Consider the following 26,212-nt stretch of genomic DNA (forward strand, 5'->3'; position numbering starts at 1 on the left):
TTCCTCAAGCTGAGATTCTGTTATGAGGCTTCTGGGCTTCTCCGAAGGCCACGTCCACCTGCGTAGCCCTGCGTTGCTGCGTTCAGCGCTCCTGCCATCCACGCGTGCCCTGTAGCACGTCTCCCGTCCCCACGGTCCACGCTTCCTAGCACTGCAGTTTTCCTAAAGGAAATGTTCACTACACTAGCCACTCATAGTGATGTGGAACAACATTGTTTCAACCTCTCACCTCCAGAAACGGGTCCACCTTCGCATGGACATCAGCCCCTTACTGTGATTTCCACAGCTGCCTGGAGGACTGCTGTGCAGTAGCATCTTCAGCTGTCATGGAAATGCTGCGGCACCCATGCTGGCCAGCACAGCGGCCACCTGCCACATGTGGTTTTTGAGCACTCAACCTTGGCCAATCTGATTGAGGAATCGCATTTTAAATTTTATTTCATTTTAACTAACTTAAATAACAACAACATGTGTCCAGTGGCCCCCCACTAGAGAGCCCAGCCAGAGAAACAGAGCTGCTCACATTTTGAAATGGCTGGTGCCTAGCACTCCTCTCCCCAACTCTGGCCATTAAGGATCGTCAGAACCTCCGATTGCAGTCTTGGCTGGGCTGCCCTACCAACCATGGAAGGCCCCTCGCACAATAGCGTGTGATTCTATGAGAGTCACACTATCATACAATAGCATAGGGCAGAAACTGTAGCATTTTGCTCATATTCTATTCAGTCCCTGTCCCAGTTGCATTTTTATATGAAAAAGTCCAGAAATAGCAAGAGGGCAAATCCTCTTTCAGCTACAAACCTCAGAGCCAGAGTCATTATTTGGAAATAGTGGTCATAACCATCTAATTTCCATCATAGATGAGTTTGCTGTGAATTTTGTGAGGCTTCACTGTACCAAGCATAGATGGGAGAAACACTTTTGGGAGACACACACCGCCATGTGACACGAGGAGGTACCTGTGGCTGAAGAAGCCACATGAGCAGAGGTTTGTTGACCATCAGGTCCAGTAGAAGGCAGCAAACACTGACAAGTCCAACAGGATATATCTACAGGGAAGTACAACTGAAACAAGCGTGTATTTGATCTTGGTCTTGGCCACTTTTGTGATAGGAAGTCATTGCAACTCACATATTTACTGTTTTAGGCAAAAAGTGTTGGAACAGAGGGAGGAGGGGGCAGACTGCTAATATCCAAACAGGATATTAAATCCAGAACAGTAGCAACAATTTAAAAAGCAGGTGATACTCCAAGCACAAAATCCTATACCATTCCATTGTATGTGTGAAATCATCCACCAGATCGTGGAATCAATTAAATTCCAAGATTTAATTTTCAGGATAGATTCAAAAGGATTCTGAGTCACGAAGATGCCTGCATCAGACACTGAGAAACCTCATGGCTCTTGTAAAATTGATCCTGCATCTAAACTGGTCAGAATAATCCAAAGACTTCTGGCTGCAAATAGCAATAAAAAACAAACTGGAAGATTCTCTAACTTGTGGATTCTGAAAGTATAGGTTTCCTGATCCTACAAAATCCTGCCATATCTGCCTTAAATCCTGGTGGTGCACAGATCTCATTCTCTCTCTCTCTCTCTGTCTCTCTCTCTCTCGTGCACACAAGCACACACATACACACAATGACTTTTCCTCACTGAGGAAAACAATGCACTGGAAGAGTGAAAAAGTCTTATTTGTTCTTGCAAAAAAGACTTTAAATTCAAGTTTTTTAAATGCTAGAGTGTCAAATACATTAATTAGTAAATAAGCAATATTTAATAGGAAAGTATTGCTTTATATGTATGTTTAAAAACCTACAAAATAATATCTGTAGCATTATTTAGCTTAGTTACATCAATTCCCTGAACTCAGGTGAAAAATATCTTTGGTGAAAGTCAATAAATATCAGGGAAGCATTTCCAACTTTTAGATTGAAAGACATTTAATATTTTTTTATTTTGATTTAATTTTTTAAAGATTTTATTCATTTTTAGAAAGGAAGAGGGAATGAGAAAGAGAGGGAAAGAAACATCAATGTGTGGTTGCTTCTCACATGCCCCCTACTGGGGACCTGGCCTGCAACCCAGGTATGTGCCCTGACTGGGAATCAAACTGGCAACCCTTTGGTTTCCAACCTGCACTCAACCCACGGAGCTACACCAGCCAGGACATGATTTATTTATTTTTAGAGAGCAGGGAGGGGAATAAGGGAAAGGATAAAAACATATCAATGTGAGAGAAACATCAATAGTTTATCTATCGTACACCCCCAACCAGAGACCTGTCCTACAACCCAGGAATGTGCCCTGACCAGAAATTGAACCTCAGCCTTTTGGTTTATGGTACAATGCCCAACCCACTGAGCCACACCAGTCAAGGCTCTTTAATCTTTTAATAAAATCCTTAGATAATTTATTTCTTAGGTAACTGTTGCTTGGCACTCATTTTACTGGCCATGAGAACTGCTAGAGGCTTTAATTGCAAAGAATTAAAACGTTGCTGGGATTAACAGAAGCTTTTAGAAAGCTTCTGTCCAGTCATGTGCCGTGTAACAGTGTTTGAGTCAAAATGGACCGCACAGAGGGGTGGGTAAAATAGGTTAATAATACAATAATTAATACAAAAGTAGTAATACAAGAATAAACTCTTGTTTCACATACTCACAACTGTAATCCTACTTTTCCTTACCCCTGTATGTATTTCTCCCACGTTGCCTTTCCTTCTCCTATAAAGCTACACAATATTATGTGTCCGTCTTGTGCCTTCTCCAGAGCAGTGGAGAACCAATTCAGTGACCTCTGTTGACTGTCTGGAGTCCAGGGGAAGGGTATCGGGGAAGCCGCACTCCCAGCCAGCCTGGGGAGCGCTGAGCGCTCCATTCCCAAGACCCTGACCACAACTTTGCTTTTGGTCAACAATACAGCCATGTGCCGCATAGCTGATGATTCGGTCAACAGGGGACCACAGATACAACAGTGGTTTCATAAGATTATAATGGAGCTGGAAAATTCCTATTGCCTAGTAGCATCCCAGCTCAACGCATCACTCACAAGTCTGTTGATGCTGGTGCAAACAGACCTGCCGCCAGTCCTATAAAAGCAGAGTGCACACAATTATGTACAGTACATACTTGGCAATGAAAATAAACAAGTATGTTACTGGCTTATGTATTTACTCAACTCTGTTTTCTATCGGTATTTTAGTATGTGCTCTTTTTACCTGTGAAAGAAAGTTGGCTGTGAGAGTGTGCCGGCTCCTGGCCGCAGCACCCTCCTGCGGCTCATGAATGCCAGCGCTCTTGATGGTATCGTTTTCCCTTTGGCATGATTTATCTTGTGTTGTTTCATACATTCAGTGTAACCTAAATGTACAGCGTGTATAAAGTTTACAGTCATGGACAGTAAGGTCCCAGGCCTTCACTTGCACTCACCGCGCACTCACTCACCCAGAGCAACTTCCAGTCCTACAGCTCCATTCATGGTAAGTGCCCTAAACAGGTCTACCATTTTTATCTTTTATAATGCATTTTCCTGTCCCTTTCCTATGTTTAGATATGTTTAAATACACAAATACTTACACTGTGTTACAATTGCCTGCAGTATTCAGTACAGTAACATGCCGCACAGGCTTGTCGCCTAGGAGCGATAGGCTGCACATGTAGCCTGGGTGTGGAGTGGCTATGCCATGTAGGTGTGTGCGAGAACACTCTATCGTGTTCACGCAATGATGAAATCACCCAAGAACACATATCTCAGAACATACTGCCATTGCTAGGTGGTAAATGATTCTATATTGTTGCTAAAATGGCACCTTTGTGAGTTACAAAAGAATGACTATACTCCTTAATGCGTGGGGGTTTTTTCCTACTCTGGTGGAAAAAGTATATATCAATACCCCCACCAAAAAGGATAAAGTCTCTATTTCATGGCTCACTGAAATTAGGACCACCACCCCCAGAACAACATCTTCCACAAATACCCTCAGCTCTTTGAGGTAATGCATGAGAATGTTCTTACTGGTTAAAGAGCATATCTGGGGAACTAAAATGAAAATGCAGAATAGGCTGAAAAACATTCTTGTCTCAAAGGCCAAAAGCAATTAGCAAGTGCTTGCATTAGGCTCTTCATACATGTCTTCACAAAGATAATTACTTGCTTTAACATAGGTGGCTTCCCTTTTTTATTTTACTTTAATTACAGCTGACCCTTGGACAGCACAAGTTTGAACTGCATAGGTTCACTCATACGTGGATTTTTTCAATAAATACTATAAATGTATTTTCTCTTATGACTTTCTTAATAACATTTTCTCTAGCTTACTTTATTGTAAGAATACAGTATATGATACATAAAACATACAAAATGTGTTGCTCTGGTTGCTGTGGCTCAGCTGGTTGGAGCATTGCCCCACAAACAAAAAGGTAGTAGGTTATCGGTTCAGTCCCTAGTCCAGGTGTGTAAGGGAGGCAACTGATCGGTGTTTCCCAGCTGATGTTTCTCTCTCTCTGCACTGTCTCTCCCTCTCTCTCTCTCTCTCTCTCTCTCTTTCCCTTCCTCCCTTTTCTCTGTCTCTGGAATCAATCAATACAATGTTTTTAAATAAAAAATATGCTAATTGGCTGTGATATCAGTAAGGCTTCTGGTAAACAGTAGACTATTAATAGTTAAGTTTTAGGGGAGTCACAAATTATACATGGATTTTCAACTACACAGGGGTCAGTGCCCCTAACCCCCACGTTGTTCAAGGGTCAACTGTATGGCCATTGGTCTCATCAGTAAATTAAAATGTGTTTGAATTTTCACAAGTGTGCATGTGGATGTTCTACACATTTGTATTACCACAAAGATGCAGTTGAGCTAACACTTCCTAATGTTTTCAGCTGACACTTCAGTTACATGGTTTCTTTATAATGGAAGCATAAATGTAGCCATAATTTCGTGATGTTATTTATTCTTCTTTTGTTCAAGTACTAACACTAAGAGAATTTGAGTTTTAACTATGAAAACTATGTCTTAATTATAAAGAATTGCTCTGTGGTTCTTTTACCAACCTTAACCTATTAAAATTTCAAAATGTCATTTTATTTTAATTATTTTATTGTTGCTCAATTGCAGTTGTCTGCACTTACCCCCCACCACTCATGCCCTACTCCAGCCAAACCACCTCCTTCCCCTGCTTCTACCCTCCCCCTTGGTTTTGTCCATGTGTCCTTTATAGTAGTTCCTGAAACCCTTCCCCACTTCTTCCCATTATCTCCTCTCACCTCCCCTCTGGTCACTGTCAGATTGTTCGTAATTTTAATGTCTCTGGTTATATTTTGCTTGCTTGTTTGTTTCGTTGATTAGGTTCCAGTTAAAGGTGAGATCATATGGTATTTGTCTTTCGCCACCTGGCTTATTTCACTTAGCATAATGCTCTCTAGTTCCATCCATGCTGTCACAAAGGGTAGGAGCTCCTTCCTTGTTTCTTTCTGCTGCATAGTATTCTATTGTGTAAATGTTCCATAATTTTTAATCCATTCATTTGCTGATGGGCACTTCAGTTACTTCCGGCACTTGGCTGTTGTAAATTATGCTGATATGAACATTGGGGTGCATAGGTTCTTTTGGATTGGTCAAAATGTCATTTTAAGTAAGCTTACACACACTCCTACTACCACATAGTAGCTCAGTACCTACTACCTATATGATGTTGCACATGTTACTTAAACCACCTAGTGTTCAGTGTTTTTGTACAGTGAGGATACTTTTGGTAACAGCTTCACTGTATTATTATAAATATATATGAACATATGTATAATACTATATATATTACATATAATATATATAATGAGCAGAAGCCTGGCACATAATAAATCCCACAAATATTGTTTAAGGTGTTGCTATTATTACTGTTTATATAAAATGTCCAGCATAGTATTTGACACTGAAGATGCTTTAAATTCTACAAAAATATTTCTTTCACCATCTCTTACATTTTTCCTCTCTCCCTCCCTTTCTTTCTACTGTGTATAGAGGCCTTTCATGTAGGTCACAAGCCACTAGCTCTAGACTAAAATTTTACTTACCAGTTTTTTAAATAAAAATATAAAACTTTATTTAGCTAATAATAAACCTAAAATCCACCAATGTGCTTCCTAGTTTTTGATGTAATATGCCCAAACAGAGTAAGTCATACAATAAAAAGAAAACCTAAATGAAAAATGACTTACTGTTTTAGCCTATCTATTATTTCAGGATTAACTGCAAGTATTTGGGGGGAGAAGGGCTTATTCTTAGTTCTTCCAACTGTCCTACAGATGATACTTTGATCTGGGTAGAAGTTGGGCCTCATCTAGCACAGTCCTTTTGTTTTCAAGGGAGAGAAACTTAAGTCCCAGGACTTAAGTGACTTGTTGCAAGCTAGTGACAACAAAAGTAAGAAGACAGCTCTTCCCATGTTCAAGGTGTGGCTTTGTGCACTGGATCTGCTGCCCCTCCTTCCGCACCCAGCTCTCCTAAGAATGGGCTCAGGGTGCTCAGCAGCACACCTCTGTTTACTGAGATGCAGGCCACCCAGGAGAGCATGGTTTATAACAGTATCCTTTCTACCATCACCCATCAGTGGCTCCTTCAGTTTCTTTTTACCTGAGATGGAAAAGCATTCTCTTCCCTTGAGTCCCCAGACTGTTAAAGATTTGAGTGGCCAATATTAGTTTCTGAACCATTTTAGAGATAAGACAAATGGGAGATTAAAGTGTAGGCTGTCACCTTTATTACTGATAAAGGCTAACCTGGAAGAGGTCATCGATAGCCTGATCGTTCTCTGCTTGTGCTCTCCTGCAAGCCTAGATCTCAGGATCAGCCCACCAAGGAGGAAAGTGTGAGTCCAGAATCAACACTAGTCCGAGGTGGTGAGGGGAGAATGCAGAGTGCACCCTCAGGGACCAGTGGCTGCACCCCAGCAGTGAGGTAACTGTGGGGAGAGGCAGGGAGCTGGGCACAAATATGGAAGGCTTAAGGAAGTGCCTCCTCCAGAGACCAGAGAAGTGAGGTTTTCCCCTCAGTAAAATGATGATTTTTTTTCCATTTAACTTAACAAAGGAGCATGCAGATTTTGTTTTATTTTTTATAAACACAAGCATTTTTATGGAAAAAAATAATAATCATTAAACCCAACTTAAATCTTGCCATATTTACTTCAGAAGTTTGCCAACCTGCATATGTACTTCATTTGGACATTTTTATAACTCATGTGTACACACTGTTCTCCATTCCTGCTCCGGTGCTTGACATTACTTCCAGCACATTCATATGTATCTGCACCACCCACACGGTCACTTCATTTGCATTTCTTTCATTCCTAGCAAGGCTACACCCTTGACAAGTGCCACCTGGGACTGAATTTCTATTTATTTATACAAATACTCTCCATAGTTGGAATAATTACTCTTTTATGAGCTATCTTTAGCACCTATTTTCCCATTATTCTGGGTTCTCTTTTATTTGGTTTATAGCATTTTATTTTGCAAATTAAAAATTAAAAAGTTTTATAAGTAAGTCAAAACCATCCATCTTGTTTTTCTCTTACACAACCTGGATAGTAAATATGTATGTGTGCATGTGTGTGCCAAGCATACACATTTCCTTACATTCATTTACGCTGTTTATTCTAGCTTTTAAGTTTTAGTTTTTTATCTTTGAGAAATTACTGCAGTGATGGTTCGATATGTGGGTATAAAGTGATTCTTTATACTCACAACAACTATTATTTATTAAGTAAGGAGGTCATGCCCAACTACATTTTTAAACATAGGTTTTTTAAAGAATATAAACCATAATGTATATCCTAGATAATCAGATTCAGTGGTGAGCTTAAGTTTATAGTATAGTGCTTTTGTTTTTTCAATTTAAAATTAATACTTTTTATCTTAACCTTCAAAGTATCATGAACCCTGAGCCCACTCTGAACAAAATCTCCATCTTTTATGCAATTTTTAAAAAGTAGAAACTGTTATTACCTAGGTGTCCAGAAGAGACTGAAAGAATTCTAGTTGTCCATATTTTTGTGATGGCCTTCATCTGTATTTTTTTTTAAGTTTAGTAACATTAAGCTTTGAAAAAATTTAATTTATCAGAAGTTGATGTCAGTCACCATAAAATTAGAGTATTCCTAAAGCAAAATAAACAACAATAACAATAGTTGAAAAATCCCCTTGGAATCTAGTCACCACAGTGACATCCAGCTATAGATAGGTGCAATTTCTTTTTTAAAAATAATTTTTTATTTAATTATTGTTCAAGTACAGTTTTCTGTCTTTTACTCCCATCCTAGCCCACCCCACCCCACCCCACCCCCATGGTGCTCCCCACCTCCCTCCCATTTCCACCCCCCTTAGTTGTTTGTCCATGTGTCCTTTATACTAATTCCTGTAAATCTTTCCCCTTTTTTCCCTGAAATTCCCTCCCCTCTTCCCTCTGGTCGCTGTCCCCCTGTTCTCTATTTCAGTGTCTTTGGTTATATTTTGCTTGCTTGTTTCTTTTGTTGTTAGCTTCCTGTTAAAGGTGAGATCAAATGGTATTTGTCTTTCAACACCTGGCTTATTTCACTCAGTATAATGCTTTCCAGTTCCATCCATGCTGTTGCAAATGGTAGTAGCTCCTTCTTTCTTTCTACTGCCTAGAATTCCATTGTGTATATGTACCATAATTTTTTGATCCATTCATTTACTGATGGGCACCTAGGTTGCTTCCAGCTCTTGGCTATTGTAAATTGTGCTGCTATGAACATTGGGGTGCATATATTCTTTTGGATTGTTGTTTTAGGGTGCTTAGGATATAATCCCAAAACGGAATTTCTGGGTCAAAAGGCAGGTCCATTTTTAGTTCTCTGCGAAAATTCCATACTGTCTTCCACAGTGGTTGTACCAGTCTGCAATCCCACCAACAATGGATTAAGGTCCCCTCTTCTCCACACCCTCTCCAACACTTGTTGTTTGTTGCTTTGTTTATGATGGCCATTCTAACCAGTGTAAAGTGGTATCTCATTGTGGTTTTAATTTGCATTTCTCTGATAGCTAGTGATATTGAGCATCTTTTCATGTGTCTCTGGATCCTCTGTATGTCCTCCTTGCAGAAGTGTCTGTTAAAGTCCTTTGCCCACTTTTTAATTGGGTTGCTTGTCTTCTTGGAGTGGAGTCATGTAAACTCTTTGTATATTTTGGAGATTAAACGCTTGTCTGAGGTATCATTGGCAAATATGTTTTTCCATACAGTTGGTTCTCCTTTTATTTTAGTGCTGTTTTCTTTAGCCATGCAAAAGCTTTTAATTTTGATGAGATCCCATTTGTTTATTCTTTCCTTTATGTCTTTTGCTCTAGGGGACATATCAGTAAAAAAGTTGCTGTGTGAAATATCTGAGATTTTCCTGCCAATATTCTCCTCTAGGACTTTAATGGTGTCGCAGCTTATATTTAAGTCTTTTACCCACCTTGAATTTATTTTGGTGTATGGTGTAAGTTGGTGCTCGAGTTTCATTTTTTTGCATGTAGCTGTCTAGTTCTCCCAACACCATTTGTTGAAGAGACTATCTTTACTCCATTTTATGTTACTGCCCCCTTTGTTGAATATTAATTGGCCATAGAGACTTGGGTTTATTTCTGGGCTCTCAGTTCTGTCCCATTGGTCTATGTGCCTGTTTTTATGCCAGTACCAGGCTGTGTTGATTACAGTGGCCTTGTAATACACTTTGGTATCAGATATTGTGATCCCTCTGACCTTGTTCTTCTTTCCCAAAATTGCAGCTGCTATTCGGGGTCGTTGCTGATTCCATATAAATTTTTAAAGTGTTTGTTCTATGTCTGTGAAATATGCCATTGGTACTTTAATAGGTATTGCATTGAATCTGTAAATTGCTTTGGGTAGTATGGACATTTTGATGATGTTAATTCTTCCAGTCCATGAACATGGTATATGTTTCCATTTGTTTGTGTCTTCCTTGATTTCTTTCCTCAGTGTTGTGTAGTTTTCTGCATATAGATCTTTTACCTCCTTGGTTAGATTTATTCCCAAATATTTTATTTTTGTTTTTGCTATATCGAATGGGATTTTTTTCTTGATTTCTGCTTCCACTGTTTCATTGTTGGTATACAAAAATGCCTTTGATTTCTGGATATTGACTTTGTATCCTGCTGTTTTGCCAAATTTATTCATTAGGATGAGCAGTTTTGGGGTAGAGCCTGTAGGATTTTCCATGTACACTATCATGTCATCTGCAAACGGTGACAGTTTTGTTTCCTCCTTTCCAATTTGGATGCCTTTTATTTCCTTTTCTTGCCTAATTGCTGAGGCTAAAACTTCCAATACTATATTGAATAGAAGTGGTGAAAGTAGACAACCTTGTGTTGTTCTTGATCTTAGTGGAAAAGCTTTTAGTTTTTGCCCATTGAGTATGATGTTGGCTGTAGGTCTCTCATATATGGCCTTTATTATATTGAGGAATGCTCCCTCTATTCCCACTTTGCTGTGTTTTTATCATGAATGGGTGTTGTACCTTATCAAATGCTTTTTCTGCATCTAGATAGATGCAATTTCTAAGAAAACTAAAAAACGAAAAATCAAATGAATCTTTTAGATCAATCTTCTGGAACATAACTTTTGCATAAATCATACTTTTAGAACATTTTAAATAATTCAGCATAAGACAAGATCCTCCCCTAATACGTGGTCTCCATCTAGTCTTAAACACATGTCTTTTTATCTTCCTTCATCCCTGATTTTTTTTCATCCACTTCCCAGGGCTTAACTTCTCACCCTGTCTCCTTTTCCCATGCCCACCCCAGCTGGTTCACACTAATTCCTCTCTGTGTCTGCTTCTCTGCATTTCTTAACCACATCTTGCCCCACTCTCTTCCCCAAGGCATATCTGTTTTCTCCTTAGCATTTGGCACAGTGCCTGCCTAGTTTATGGGAGGAGAGGCAGGGCAAGGTGTGGTGAAACTCTAGGGCTTTGAATGCAGTCGATTGATCAATAGTTTCTACACATATCATAAGGAGCTAACAGAAAATATCTGCCTATCTCAGATGGCCATTGTAAGGGTTGGCAATTTGTGTTGTGCAATGCATGTTGTTAATTATTAGGCTCACAACAGGAATTAATTCATTCCCACTTTTCTGTTCTTCTCCTTGATTTGGTGATAACTTACCTCTACCAGCATCTTCATTTGTTATGTCACGCAAGAAGAGGAGAATCAAGCTGGCACAACATCCATGGCCAGTTGTCTATCTTAGATCCCCTTCTGTATCACTTCCTCTTCCACTTCTGTGACCTGATTTTACCTCCTTAGCTATGTCTGCATCTGACTTGCATTTACTTCTGCTCTCTACCCTGCCGCACTGTCCAGTCTCCTCGTGCTTTGTGACAAGTTCATATTCTGATCCCTCATTAGACAATGCAACCTCCTGCTTTCTTGTCCCTTCGGAGGTTTGAAACAACCATCTTCATTCCATGTTAGCCAGATTAAGAGCATTTCCTGCTCTAAACCTCATTATGAAAAGGCATTCAAGGTTCTCTTGCCTTGCCAAGCCAATGGTTCTCAAGGTGTGGAACCCCAACCAGCAAAAACAGCTTTAGCATCACCCAAGAATTAGTTAGAGATGCATACTCACTCTTGGTCCCACCTCAAACCTACTGGGTCAGAAACTCTGGACCCAGCAATCTGTGGTTTAACTGCCCCCAGGGATTGTGATACCGCTGAAGCTTGAGAACCACTGCCTCAACCCATCTGCTCTCTTCCCTGTTTTCTCCCTTCCTCCTGTTCACACTTCACCAGTTCTGGGAGGACACAACTTATGGTTGGAGGTCATTGTGTGCCATTTTGAGAGTTATTACTGATAATTTTAGAAGATCGTGTGTAAGAGGTGGTGATGATCTGGATCAATGAAGGCACAAATAACCTAGAAGACTCAATCCAGAGAGTTAAAATTTTCCTGGAAAAAATGCTCTTAAAATAATGCTGGCAAAGTGCTGATACACGATGCCAGTAAATAATAAAAAGACATAGAGACCCTCACTAGTCTTCAAGTTCATCAAACTTGGGACTTCCCAGCATTCGGAATTCCCAGCTGCTTCCTTGGCTTGATGATGAGTATATGAGGTTTGTGATGTTAATGTTTCTACTTTTGTGTATGTTAAAAAATGTCATGAGAGTTTTTAAAGAAGTTATTTAACAATGACAGCTTCATTCTATGCCCATGTTATATGAACCCAAATAAAATGCTTTTAGTTTTGTCACTACATCTTGGTCATAAATGATACTGATAGTGAAAATTTGTATTATTGAATTGTTTTCTTTCTACTGCATATGCACATACATGTACTATGTATGTATGTATGTATGTATGTAGATAGGTAGAGCTAGTAAATATTAATGTTGAAGAAATGACCAAAAGCTAAGAAATTACTGTGATCTGTACATTGCTGCTATGTAAATAGGAAAAAAAAACCTATAGAAAGACAATTTCACAAAATCCAGATATATGTCACTAGACATTAAATTATTAACACACATAAATTCCATTTATTGGAATCACTCTAAAGGGGGAGAATTCTAACTACAGACTTTATACAAGAAGATGGTCAGCAGAACTTCTTTTTTCATAATAGCATAAAACATTCAAAATCCCTTTGTGACCACCATAGGGAGATAACTAGACAAACATCAGCATATTCATCTATGAATAATAGAATCATTAAGATGATAATTTCACAAATTATAATGCTATAGTAGTAAGAAAATACACAAAATGTGATACATAGTAAGATTGCAACTGTGAAAAATGTGTACAGAAAAAGAAACTGTATGTGTTAGGGCAATGATATCATCGGTATCTTCTTTTTTCTCCTGTTTTTATTTTCTTCAGTGGAAATGTACATTTAGAAATTATGACAGTGGAATTCCTAAGGTCATTTCCTCCCCAAAGTGGTTCGGGTCTTGTGACTTAACAAAGATGCTTTTAATTCATAGGGAGCTAAATTTTTGGAAGGGTAACAGTCTCAAGAGTTACAAGTAATATTGCTACTCTGTTACTAGCAAAGCCTCTGGCAACAAGCCTTGGTGAAACCAGGGTTCACAGAGGCGAAAGTAATCCGACTGTGGTTGTATCTCTCTTCCCAGTGTTGCTTCTGTGGTGCTTCTGTGAAAATGTACAGCAATCATCCCATCGCATCTTTGCCCCCCAAAAGCAGAACTTGACAATGGCACTGAAACCCTTCCTCCTCTGGCTGTCTTGTCCAGGACTTTTACTACACTTAGAACATCAAAAACCAAAGTGGTTTCTGAGAGATGTATTAAACTGGATGGCAGCTACATCGTTATTCCACCAACTGGGACTTTAAGCAGACCTCCTTCCCACGGCATCCATTTGAACTGCTATATTAAAGCATGTTAAGAGACGTGGGGACCGTACATTATGGGATGTTGATGCAGTAACCCACCTACTGCAGTCCTTCCCATCCTAAAGACTCTCAGTGTAGCTGTATATGCTCCATGGTGTTAGCTTTAGAGTCTGTGCTGCTCTTCTTCTCTCATTAATGCAGTGATCATGGCTAATCAGTTATACACTGCTGCCATCCGGGACACACAGAAAGGCCAAAGGAAAAAAAGGAAGAAAACATGCACACACTTTTCATACTTCGTATTACCTGCTTCAGATGATTTTTTGCCATTGATCCATTATATTTTTTCTGTTATAGGCTATTCAGGTCAAATATCATGTGTCCTTGAACTGTTAGTTTGATCTGTTATGAAGCCTGTTAGTGTGTAGGTTACTCTGTTGAATATACATTTCATTGAGCCAATTCTAATTGTGGGGAGGGGGACAGATGAAGGGTCCTTTGTCACCACATATCATTGTGGATGTAACTAAAGCCTCGGGAGGAGCCAAGCAAAAGGAAAGGGTTATTTATCCAAGTTTAACCTTGGAGTCATTTTGCTGTTTTATTTCTACCAGTAAATGATCCTCCTCCTTGTTTTAAAGCAGGTAATTGCTTTGCTAGTTTCTCTGTTTCTGACTAAGCATTGCTTAGAGTCCTTCATCTGGTTATTGACTCATTTTACTGGAACAGCTTTCAGTCATCTTTAAAAGTTCATTTGACTTTAACATCTAGTTATCTAGGACTCACCTGAGCCAGGATGAAATGGGGGGGGGACAGGACGGGAGGGCAGTGGATGATTTGACAAATGGCCATTGTGTAGGGGCCTTTGATCCTCCCCATGGTGTTAATTAGCTGCCCCTTGTTTTGCTGAGCTTTAAGCAGGAGCAGAGTCTGCCTGTCCCCATGGCCAAGAGGCTCACTGGTGAGCGCTGGGACAATTCAGTCACTTCCCGAACTCCTGCGCTGCTGCAGCCTCCACTGGGATTTGGGATTTGGGATTTGAACAGAGATGAGGAGAGGACCAGATGGGTTTTTCTAGGGCCGTGGAGCACCGTGCTCCCGGCATGTTGCATGATATGAATGAAGCCCTTCGTTCCACGAAGTAGGAATCCCTAACCCTGGTTTTCCAGTCTTGGAGGCCTGCTCAGTATTTTCAAGTTTTCAAAAACTAAGAAGAAAAATTAAGTTTTATTTATGTTCATTAAAAAATAAAAATATAATGGATCACAGTCACAGACATGGAGAGAAAACAGGCAATTTGCTAAACATCCAGCGATGGCAATTGTTGCCCTGGTGGCTAGATTACACACCTCTGAAAATAGAGTAAATGACTTAAAAGCAAAAGAGCAAGTGTAGACATTACCTACTGACCTCGATAAAGACTGTTCGGAAACATCTACCTCTGTTAGCAGGCGGTAAAGGTCGCCCGTGCCGGGAGGCAGGCGCTGTCTAACTCTGCTCTGTCCGTCCCTGCCTGGCAGATGGGGAGCTCTCCGTCTCAAACGAGGACGACTCCCTGGAAGATGGGCAGTCTCTGAGCTCCAGCCAGCTGTCCCTGCCCGCCCTGTCCGAAATGGAGCCAGTCCCGATGCCCAGAGACCCCTGCTCCTACGAGGTGCTCCAGCCTTCAGACATCATGGACGGCACAGGTAACGCCCTGGTGGCAGCGGGTGGCGTTGGGGGTCTTCGGCCTGAAAGGACTGGGGTCCTGTTCGGAACTGTCCTGAGCCTGAAAATCTCCTGGAAATAGAGATGAAAGTGACCAACTAGTGCATGCTGAGTATGAAACTGGAGAAGATATTTACAGTTATTGTTCTGTAGGTTTAAAAATAGTTTTATAACTTTAGGATCTTTAAAGAGAGTAGTACACTGTTTTTGTAATATTGATGATTTAAAATGTCATTTTTTTTATTTTCTAACACTCATTTCTATTAAGACCAAGCTAAAGAATCCTGCGCTTCTACACAGTACCTATGTAGTTCACCGGTTCATAAAGCCCTGGTGTGCCCTTTAACCTTAGTCCCAGTGTGCCAGTTAATGGTTGTGTCAGTTTAGCAATTTGCATCACTTTGCTGTGTACAATCAATGTGTTCACTGGCCATTAAATTATTTACAATTTGCAGGTGAACTTGTATCTGCCAACAGGTGATTTTCCTGCTGTAAAGCGGTGACTCCCAGTTTGTTCCACAGCCCTCTAAGTGGTCACTCCTTCCCTCAGGAGATTTGCAGTGGGGTCCTCCTTAGCCTGAAGGCGGGACCCTCCCCAGAGCCAGTAAGGACTGGTCCTTGCTGTTAAGAGACTGGCCTATGGGAAGCCACCTCCTAGCATATCTGGAGCGGGCAGAAAGGCCATGCCCTCCCTCCACACCAGGTGCAAAGTCTGCATTAGCAGAGCTCAGCTGGGAGGGCGGCAGAGATGGTGTTTCGCAAAGTCAGTCCCCAGGCTTCCCGTTGGGACCCATGAGTCACTGCTCCATCAGTGTGCCCAACAGTGATAATAACAGAGTCCCTGGAGGCAGGGGGAGAATTTAGCACTCCTGAGGCTGATTGCAGGGCTTTGATGCTACAGGGAACTCTGCTCCCCATATCAGAAAGAGAGAGGGCGGAGAGGAGTCATGTCTAGGCTTTCTTACTGGAGCAGCGATGGGAGGAGATGCAGCTGAGTAAATCCTCCCATCCCTCAAGCTGGGGAGATTTTCCCAAATAAAGCAGCGAACTGTTTTTTATCCATCCTTCCTTGTAACATTGAATCAGATGGATCTGACTGGTACAGTGAGACCGTTCATTTGAGTGAAGCCAAAGGGTATCAGTCTGTCGTCTGCCAGGAGGCCAGCACTAAAGGGAGGCCTGTGCCACTGCCCCAGACAGCTCTTCACTGGAGCCAGTCCGGGTGCCCCCAGAGGACAAGAAGAATCAGGCCCAATGCAGAGCCAAGGGCAGTGCATTGAATCGAAACAAGAAAACCGTAATTCTGGCGAGTAAGAGGAGAGGGGAAGGGGGAAGACAAACAGGTGTTGACTTGGAGCATCCTCACCTTGTCAAGTGGATGGGAGCTGCAGGGGCAGGAGGGTGCCTGTCAAACTGCAGGGCACCCCTGGGGGCTGCTCCCTGGCTCACATGGCTCCTGAACCTGAAGAGAAGCCACCCCAGGCCTGTGGGTGGCCTGCCTGGTGTCAGCCTCTAGGGTGTCTTCATTACCTAGTGTCCCAGACCTAGGAGCGAGGCCACAGGAGACCCAGCAGGCTTTAAAAACAAGAATCCACTCTCTTCCTCCCCAGCAAAGGTAAACAGGGCTAAAGAAAGGTACTGGCTTTTGGAGCTGGCTTGGGTCAGAGGGGACCCTTCCCCCTCATCCATTGCACCTGCCACTTGTTAGCTGTCACATTCTAGAGCACCCATAAAACTGGTATTATAAATGCCAGGATTGAAATGGCGAGACTTTGGATAGTTTTGAGAAAATGCCTTCTTCCTCTGCCTCCCTTCTGTGCCCCACACTAACCACGGCGCTTTAGTGAATTTCTGGTGTCCTCTCTTTAACTCTCCACATGTATGTGACAACCTGGAACAGTCGGTGCTCTGTTGTGTTGCTAACCCACGTCCCTGTCTTGTGTGCTCCTGCCAGCCCCACCGGCGCTGCGTTTGTGTAATGTCTCCTGTGTGTCATGTGGTTGTCCCCTCAGTGTCTGAAGAGAGCCCCTCTGCCAGTGAGTCTGGAGTCCTCCTGTCCCAAGATCCTTCAGCCAAACCAGTCCTGCTACTGCCCCCCAAAAAACCTGCTGCTTTCCCTGGAGACCATGAGGAGACCCCAGTGAAGCAGCTGTCCCTTCTCAAGCAACCCCCTGCCCTGCCTCCCAAACCCACTGCCAGGATTGCCAACCACTTAACAGGTGAGTCAAGATATCTGCGGAGCATGAGGCCCTCTCTTCCCTTCAAGGGATAATCTTGTCCCTTGTTCTTTTTATCTGAACATCTCTTCGGTGAGGTTGCTCTGTGGGATATGTGGTGTTTCCATGTGTGTCTTGGTACACGCAGTCATGGCCTGGGTTTGTGTGTTTGTGTCAAGAAATATTCAGTATACACCTGCCAGTCATGTGCCAAGAGCCTTCAGTCATGTGTATCTGTAAATATGTACATTTGCATTTATGTGACTAATTCTAGATTATTTGCCCATCTAGGTGAATTAGAGTCAATGTCAAAATATTTGCAAAGATAAAGAGGGGTACCTTGTTGCCTTCATAATGAGTTTGTCAAAGCTCTAAGTTCTTTGTCTTTAAAGTATTGATCTGCAGCCCAGCATATTTCTTCTATTAAAATTTCTGTCTTTTAAGAGAATTTATATACATTTTCTTAAAAATGTAAAAAGCAAAGACAATAATTTATAAAATACTGTGAGAAAGTTGTAAAAGAAGAGTAAGCTTAAGAACGTTGTCTTAAAGTGATTCTTGTATTTTCATTTTTCAAGTTACTTAACGAATGGACCTGTGGTTTTAAATTGGGCATCTAGTTGATTGCAGTTCCCTGCATATGAGCACGTGGGTCAGACGCCACTGGGATTTAAGGTTGTGGTGTGCCAGAGACTTAAGATTTCAGAAGGTTGTTTCAAGCCTTGATAGTAATCCTACCTGATACTGATCAACGGCCTTTTTACAACGTCTTTGGTGTTCTTAGAGTTTCTGTTGATCTCTGCACATTTCCATAAGCTAGAATGGGAATAGAAGTTGGGAAGAATATTCACTTATTCTATAATAGAACAACTGAGGTTCAAAAAAAATAAGTGACTTTTCCAGGCCTGGCAGCAGTTCTACTGGAGAGCCACACTTAGGCCCTGTGTCGCCCAACTCCAAGTTCAGTGACTATTGTTCCAGAAGAGTCGGGTGTCTGTCACGTGGTGTGAGTTAGGTTAGCATCCAACCTAAACATGGGGTTGTGTCCAACTCCTCTATCCATGCATGCCTCCACCCACATCAGAGGCTTATGGTTTAAAAGAGCAACTTTCCACCTAAAGGAGCCATTCGACACATTAATAACACTTTAGTCAGTGCCCCAAAGTTTAAGTGCGTAGGAAACCGCAAAGGAGGAAATGCTCTCAAAGGCCTCCCTCTGAGAGAACACCAGTGTTCATCTACCTATCTTATCTGTCTAGTAAAAATCAAGTCCTGTTGTGCATGGTCTTTTATCATCTGCCTATCATCTTTTATCATCATGCAGTGATGTTCAGTGAATATTGCACATGATTTTTGTTAGCTGCTTGGTGCAGATCAGGATTTACTTGATTGACTTCTGAGGGGCTTTCCATCTTCTCTGTTGTGAAAACACAGCGGAAATGTCCTCAACAACATTGTTTTTTCTTTGAAAGCACCTTTGAGTCTTCCTTAATTTGTTTCTAGAATTAGAACTGATTATTTATATATACAGTGGACCTTTAAACAACACATGGGTCAGGGGTGCCAACTCCCCATGCAGTTGAAAATCCACATTTAACTGTTGATTCCCTAAAAACTTAAGTTGTCCCTCAGAATCTGCAGGGGATTGGTTTGAGGACCCCTGAAGATACCAAAATCTGAGGATGCTCAAGTCCCCTGTATAAAGTGACATAGAACAATGCATACAGTGAGCCTTCCACATCTGTGATTCCCAACTGTGAATCGAAAATAGTGTAATTATTTATTGAAAAGATCTGCATATAAGTGAACTCATGCAGTTCAAACCTACATTGTTCAAGGGTCAAAGGCATATATAAAAATAGAGTGGAGACCTGGCTGGTGTGGCTCAGTGGATTGAGTGCAGGCTGTGAACCAAAGGGTCACCAGTTTGATTCCCAGTCAGGGTACATGCCTGGGTTGCAGGCCAGGTCCCCAGTGGGGACCACGTGAGAGGCAACCACACATTGATGTTTCTCTCTCTCTTCCTCCATCTCTTCCCCTCTCTCTAAAAATAAGTAAATAAAATCTTTAAATAAATAAATATAGAGTGGCAATATGACTACCATCGAGAATATTTGTAGTTCAGTGCATGCAGTCTGATAAAAGACGACAGGAGAAGGCTGAGCTTGAGCTGACCCTTAAAGCATGAAGGGCATCTATAGAGAGTGAGGGAAGAACATTCCAGGAATGAAGACCCTGGGTGAAGACTCAGAGGGTGAGGTCAGTGACGAGGTGGCTGAGCCAGGAGAGGTCCATCTTGGCATGTATTGAGAGAGCATTCACTGGGTAAGGCGTACAAGGATTTAGGTTGTGTTCCCATAGCAGTGGAAAGCCAGAGGTTTTTGAGCAGGACAGTGATATGGTAAAAACTAGCCTTTAATTTTTTTTCTGGGTTACTGTATCGAGACTGAACAGAAAGAAAAGAAGGTTGAAGCCCTAACAAAGAAGCCACCAAGGCCAGATCCATGCCTCGTTCTCCCAAATCACTCATTGAATGAAGCTAAACAGTTTGAGCCTGTGTAAGAGGCTGCTCCAGTTGTTAGAATATGAACTAACAAGCATCGGGCTGATGGCAGTAGAGAGAGAACAGAACACAAGAGAAGACATTTTAAAAAGAATTGACAAAATTTCTTAGCCAAAACCCACCTTTAATTTATCTAGCTATCAAATTAATGAGGGCACACTTCATTCATTTATAGCTTCAGCTTTGTGCCCTGAACTTGAGTAGGTTGGTAGCCTTAGAACCCTTAATATTTGAGGGACTAGAGATATGTAAATTAGCCCAGTCTCTCTGGCTTCCCTCATCTTTTCCTCAGAAGAGTGAACTTTATGTATTATCTGTAAACCTCACCTCTATATCAATTGGATAAAAATGCATGAACGCCAGTCATCTTAACCATATTGTACCCAGTAGCCTCGTAAATATGATGAAGACAAAACAGGTGCAGAAGCCTGTAGGCTATGGTTCTGGTGCTATCCTTTTGGATGTAAACTCAGACTTGCTGAATTTTTGTAAGTGAGCAATCAGTCATAATGAATCTGCATCACCATGAGGCAGCTATATTAACCTTGTTCTGTTACTAATTACCCTAGAGACATCTGGGCCACGTCAGAAGGAATTAATAAACTAAGAATTCTAGAACTCTAGATTGAGATTTAGGAGTTTCAGCATGTTCTCATTGTATGTTGTTCCGTGGACATTTTTGAAAGGAAACACAGGACGGTTTGGAAGACACCAAGCATGACTAACAGAGAGTGACGGTGGTTGGTGGTCTGGTAGAATGCTAGAGGAAGTGTGAGCCTGAACTGGGGCTACTTCTGCATATATGATCATGGGAAAAGATGCAGAAATACCACTGCTTTGGTATTTGCCTCCACTTTTATCAAGAAAACCTTAATTAACTTGGAGACTCTTTGTCTTGTAAATTTTCTCTGTCCTTGAGCCAGGTAGTGAGAAGCCCTCCTGCTCTCCCAAACTGTTTCTTTTTTCTCATACTCTCATCCTCGTCCATCTCATCTTGTCCAACACCAGCCTGCACAGTAACACATAATAGAGCTCAGGAGTTGTCGGTCATTAGCTTCCCTTCCATTCTGGAAGTACAGTGCCCAGCAGAACTGGTTGCTTAATGAATATGATCTGAGATGAGTGATTCTCCAAATGCATGCCTCTTGGAATAACAGCTGACCCTAGAGGAACAGGGTGATGGAGGCAAAAAGACAAAAACTCACTGTCTTCTTTCTTAATAAGTCTTTACCAGTCACCTCACCTGTTGTGCTGTCTCCAGAAGTAAAGTATTAGATGGTATATGAGTAATGTGTGCCTTGTACATAAGTTACTGGGGTGCCCAAGAAGCCCATTTAGTTTTTTTCCATAAAATAAAGGACACATTTTCCATTTTCACCAATAACTTTCTGGGGGTATTTTTGCGATTTTTATTGTTGTTTCGAGTACAGTTGTCTCCATTACCAATAACTTCCTTGATTTTGGATATTTTGAGTATGTCAGCTATCTCCCACTATTGGCTTCTAGTGGGTAGAGGCCAGGGGTGCTGCTGAACATCTTCCAATGCATAAGGCAGACCCACAGCAAAGAATTATTTGGCCAAAATGTCAATGGTACCAAGAAACTTCACAAATCACTTTTGACACATTCGATCAGTCACAGCACCTTCTCCACACACACAAATCTTTTTTTGTGTTTCAACCATTTATTTATTTATTTATCTATTTATTTATTTATTTATTTATTTATTTTTGAGAGATGGGAAAGAAAGGGAGAAAGAGAGGGAATGAAACATCAATGTATGGTTGCCTCCAGCATACCCCCTACTGGGGACCTGGCCTGCAACCCAGGCATGTGCCCTGACTGGGAATCAAACCGGTGATGCTTTGGTTCACAGGCCTGCGCTCAACCCACTGAGCTACACCAGCCAGGGCCTTACATGTCTTAAATAATAAAGCACAATATGCCAAAAATGTTGTATATTTTCTTCTATCTTCAATATTAAAATGGCTGCATAAAAATTCACTGATTTTTATGTTTTTTAAATGCATGCTGCTATGACAGCAGTCACAGTACAAAGTAACAAAATTGTTTTCAATGAAGTTGCACACAACCAAACACCACTAGAGGCATCATATAGAAAAAAGTAAATGAACTGCTTGGCCAACCTAATACCATGGTTAGGTGCCCCACGAGTGCCCTTTGAATAAAGGATAATGAACCTATGTGACAGATGGACTTTACAATCTGACCTTCACACTTGGATAGTAATAATGGCAGCTGCCAGGTTTTGAGGAGTTTGCAGCATACCATTTAGACCTGTGAGGCTGATACTATGATCATTATCCTGTCCTTTCCCAGTGGAGAGAAATGAAATTTAGAGAAGTGGCTGATCATGGTTCATAGCTATCGAGTGGCAGAGGTGGGCGAGGTCCACGCCGCTGGACTCCAGAACCCTCCCTTGTAACCCCTCGTGTACACCACGCCCACCGAAATGCCTACCCTTAAAATTAAAAAAAATAAATAAATCATTAGCTTTCTTTGTTTTTTTTTTGTTTTGCTTTGTGTGTTTTAATCTATTTAAGACAAAAGAGTTATCTAGTCTTTCAAAGATAAAGATATGTTCTGAAGGCACTTATTTATAAACAGGGGGACCTGAGCACAGTTGGGTTGGGTTTCATAGAACATGCCAGAGGGAGACAGTCTATGAGAATCGAGAAATGGGGCAAATAGCCCTGGCCAGTGTGGCTCAGTGAGTTGGAGCATCGTCCTGCAAACCAAAAGTTTGCAGGTTTCATTCCCAGCCAGGGCACGTGCCTGGGTTGTGGGTTCAGTCCTTGGTCAGGATGTTTGCTGAAGCAACTGATTCGAGTTTCTCTCTCACACTGATGTTTCTCTTCTTCTCTTTCTCTCTCCCTCCCCCCCTCTCTAAAATCTGGATGGATGGATAGATAGATAGATAGATAGATAGATAGATAGATAGATGAAAGAAAGAAAGAAAAAAGAATAGGGCAAATAACATTGGCTGCATTTGGCCACAATTCAACAAAAAAAGGAAACTGTTAATGTTCCTTAAAAGCAAGTCCTGTTAATGTAAACGTGCCAAGGGCTTATCTGCACTATCTTTAGAACCTGAAATAAAAGGAAGCTTACAGTATTATCAGAACTTGGTTGATTGCTAGTTTCAACATTACCAACTACTTAAAACTGCAAATTTACCTGACAAATGGCATCCATGCCACGTGGTATGTTTGAGCCCCAATACGTGTCTAATGAGAATCCTCTATCCAGTGCTTGTCAAGCCAAAACCGATATTCCTATTTACAGCTGCCTCTGTAGTTTTGTAGACAATGTCTACATGGACTGTTCTACAGTTACACATGTAATTTCACTTGTGTTCTGTTTCTCTCTGATTCTGTCTGTCCCCATTGCTTCCCTCTTTCCCACCCACCATCCTTGTTCTCCTCTTTTGGCCTCTTCTCCCGCAACCCTACAAAATCATCTAACTACTTTTGCCTCAGTCCTGGCCTTTCCTGCCAGAATTCTACTGGGACAGTGCAGGATAACTGATGGTTAGAGCACTGTGACCTTGGACCTCATCCCTGCCTTGAAATGTTAATGAACTGTAACCCAGAATCCTCTGGAGGAGTTTGCAGGTCCATACTCTCTTGATAACTGACACCTTGAAGGAATGGGAAACTTAACTAACTTTACTCTTTACATTCATTTCTCCATACTTTTCCAGCCCTGACTTTTTCTTTTCAAAATGCAGAAATGTTTTTTAGTGCATGTACAGGCTACTGACTAAAACACTTTTAAAAGGGTGCTTTCAGTTCTTACCTCTACGATCCGACTAAAGATTGCAGCAAAGTACCTTTCTGTTTTTGTAGCACTATTAGGTTGGAGATTTAATTTACTTGGCACTTTTTTTTATTGTGGTGAAAACACGTAATATAAAATTTACCATTTTAACCATTTTAAGTACAGTTCAATAATGTTAAGGGTATTCACACTGTTGTGCAACAGATTTCCAAAATGTTTTCAGCATGCAAAATTAAAATTCTGTGCCTATTAAACACTCCTCTTTTTCTTTCTTCTCTTCTTCAATTCCTGGTAACCACAATTTTAAAAAATATTTTATTTATACTTAGAGAGAGGGGGAGGGGGGAGAGAAACATCAGTGTGCAGGAGAAACATCCATCAGTTCCTTCAGCACGTCCCCAGCCAGGGACCTGGCCTGCAACCCAGGCATGTGCCTGACTGGGAATCAAACCGGCAAGCCTTCGGTTTACAGAACGATGCCCAACACACTCAGCCACATCAGTCAGGGCAGTGACTACATTTTAATTCCTTGTTTTTATGAATTTGAATTCTCTAGGTACCTTATATAAGTGGAATCATACGGTAGTTGGTTTTTTTGCAGGGGCGGGGGGACTGGATTATTTCATTTAGAATAATGTCCTCAAGGTTCATCCATGTTGTAGCCCATGACAGGATTTCCTTCCCTTGTAAAGCTGAATGGAAGTTATGTATTGAGGGCCCACTATGTGCATGGCACTCTGCCAGCCCTCATATAATTTACAAAAGTCTTCTTTCATTGGCTATAGGAGTTGTAGGCCGTTGTAAACTGCAGAAAACTGTTAACATGAAGATATTTAAACATGGCTCTAAAGAAATTCAAGTGGTAAGAGATCAAATCCTTTTGGAAGAATCAGGAAAAGTGTCATAAAGGAGGATGTATTGGGGACAGGCCTTAAAGATGAGTAAAAGTTAGAAGAGTAGGGATGGCAGAGGAAGGTGCTGTCATATGAGAAGCAGGGTTCTCCATATTATTCTCCAGCTCTGAGGGACACAGAGGGACAGGAGCATGAGGCACAGTGTGTTTACGAAATAGCAAATAGCCTAGTCTGGCAGGGACATGGGCTCCTTGTAGGAAAATAATGAATGATCAGGCATAATTGGGCTGAAGAAAAACTGTGGAGAGCTTTGAATGCCATGATGTGGAATTTAATTCTGGAGGAGGAAGCGGGCATCTTTTGCAGACTTTTAGCAATGATTACTTGATTTCACACAAGCTTTTTTTCTTGATGTTACTGTGGATAAGATGGGTAACAATGCTGGACGAATGAATGGAATTGCGGGTTGTCCAGCATCAACTTGGGGTTGCACAAGGCACCAACCTGCTGCCCTTAGTTCTCCCAGGAGTAAGTTTCCTGAGTGCAGGAATATGATCTGCCTTGCTCCCTGCTGTGTCCTTGGCCAGAACTGTACAGCAGTGGAACAGGACGTCTTGTAAGGGAGAGAAGCCTCTATCTCTGAGATAACTTCTAAGGAGGAGTTGGGTGATCATTTGCCCTCAAGTTCATAGCAGGATACTTGTTCTCCAGCTCTGAGTTCTGCCATGAATAAAATCTGATTCTCTTGCTTTGTGTAGTGTAGGAAGGACCCATGATAACCTATATGGAAAAGTAACCCTGTGTACAAGTAGCCAGCAGGTAGAACAAGACAGCCATCCATTGGTCAAAGTTGTGGTCAGGTCTTAGTTGTCAGGGAACACACTGGGAATGTCAGGGGGAATGGGATGGCCTCACAGACTTCAGCAGCAGGTGGTTAGACCAGCCACCTCCATCAGTATAAATGCAAAAAATCCAAGTGCATCCTCCAACAGTGAATAAATATTGTGTAGTAGACAGATGCAAATTTAGAGATGAACTGCAGCCATTCTTGTTCTTTATTTATAACATTTGTGGATCTGATTTGAACTTCTCTGTATCTTCACCATGACTGTGCTACCTTTTAATAGTTCCATCAGCTCTGCATAGCATTTCATTTCACATCATCTAAGTTTACTGCTTTCAAACTTTGTAGATATATTCCTCGGGTTCCATTGTCCTGAGACCAGATGAATACATTTGTGCTTACCTTCATGACTGTGGTCTTGGTTCTATTTCTTCTCATTTCTGCCTGGATTTTCACAAGCTGCAGTCCTCCCCAGTAGACCTGGTCAGATCTTGCTCCTTTCATTTGTCCATCTGTGGACCTTCTCACCTCCTCACCCGTATGCCGGCCTCACAGGGGGCTCAGGCTCAACAGCTCAGTCATGGACTGAATGGCACTGTCCTCACTCAGTCTCCCAGGGAGGCAACAGTTACTGCAAAAATAAACAGTATAATGTGTTTTTGTGTAGGTGACTTAGGAATTTTAACAAAATACTCATCTTTCAACAGGCATTTGTTCTCATGATTATAGGGACATCTACAGTTTTGACACTTTGAAGGGAGTTTCCTGACAATGTGTAATTTCACTTGGTAAAAAATCTAACTTAATTGCTTGCTCTGCAAAGGCAACATGCCCCGTGACTCGGCTGGTGA

General features: G+C 41.4%; 1 protein-coding gene across 3 annotated transcripts in view; it reads left to right on the top strand.

Moving 5' to 3' along the window:
• Positions 1 to 26,212, top strand: part of PHACTR1 (phosphatase and actin regulator 1) — a 300,114-nt gene that overhangs the window by 197,545 nt on the left and 76,357 nt on the right. For 2 of the 3 annotated variants that reach the window (XM_037037890.1, XM_037037888.1), the window contains exons 4-5: positions 14,897 to 15,064; positions 17,096 to 17,302. In XM_037037890.1, coding sequence (XP_036893785.1) covers positions 14,897 to 15,064; positions 17,096 to 17,302 — 375 coding nt within the window. The remainder of the gene's footprint in view (positions 1 to 14,896; positions 15,065 to 17,095; positions 17,303 to 26,212) is intronic. The other variant, XM_037037889.1, reaches the window with a different exon arrangement.

This window comes from Sturnira hondurensis, unplaced genomic scaffold, assembly GCF_014824575.4.
Source record: "Sturnira hondurensis isolate 20B ecotype Veracruz unplaced genomic scaffold, ASM1482457v3 Scaffold0023817, whole genome shotgun sequence".
Lineage (NCBI taxonomy): Eukaryota > Metazoa > Chordata > Mammalia > Chiroptera > Phyllostomidae > Sturnira > Sturnira hondurensis.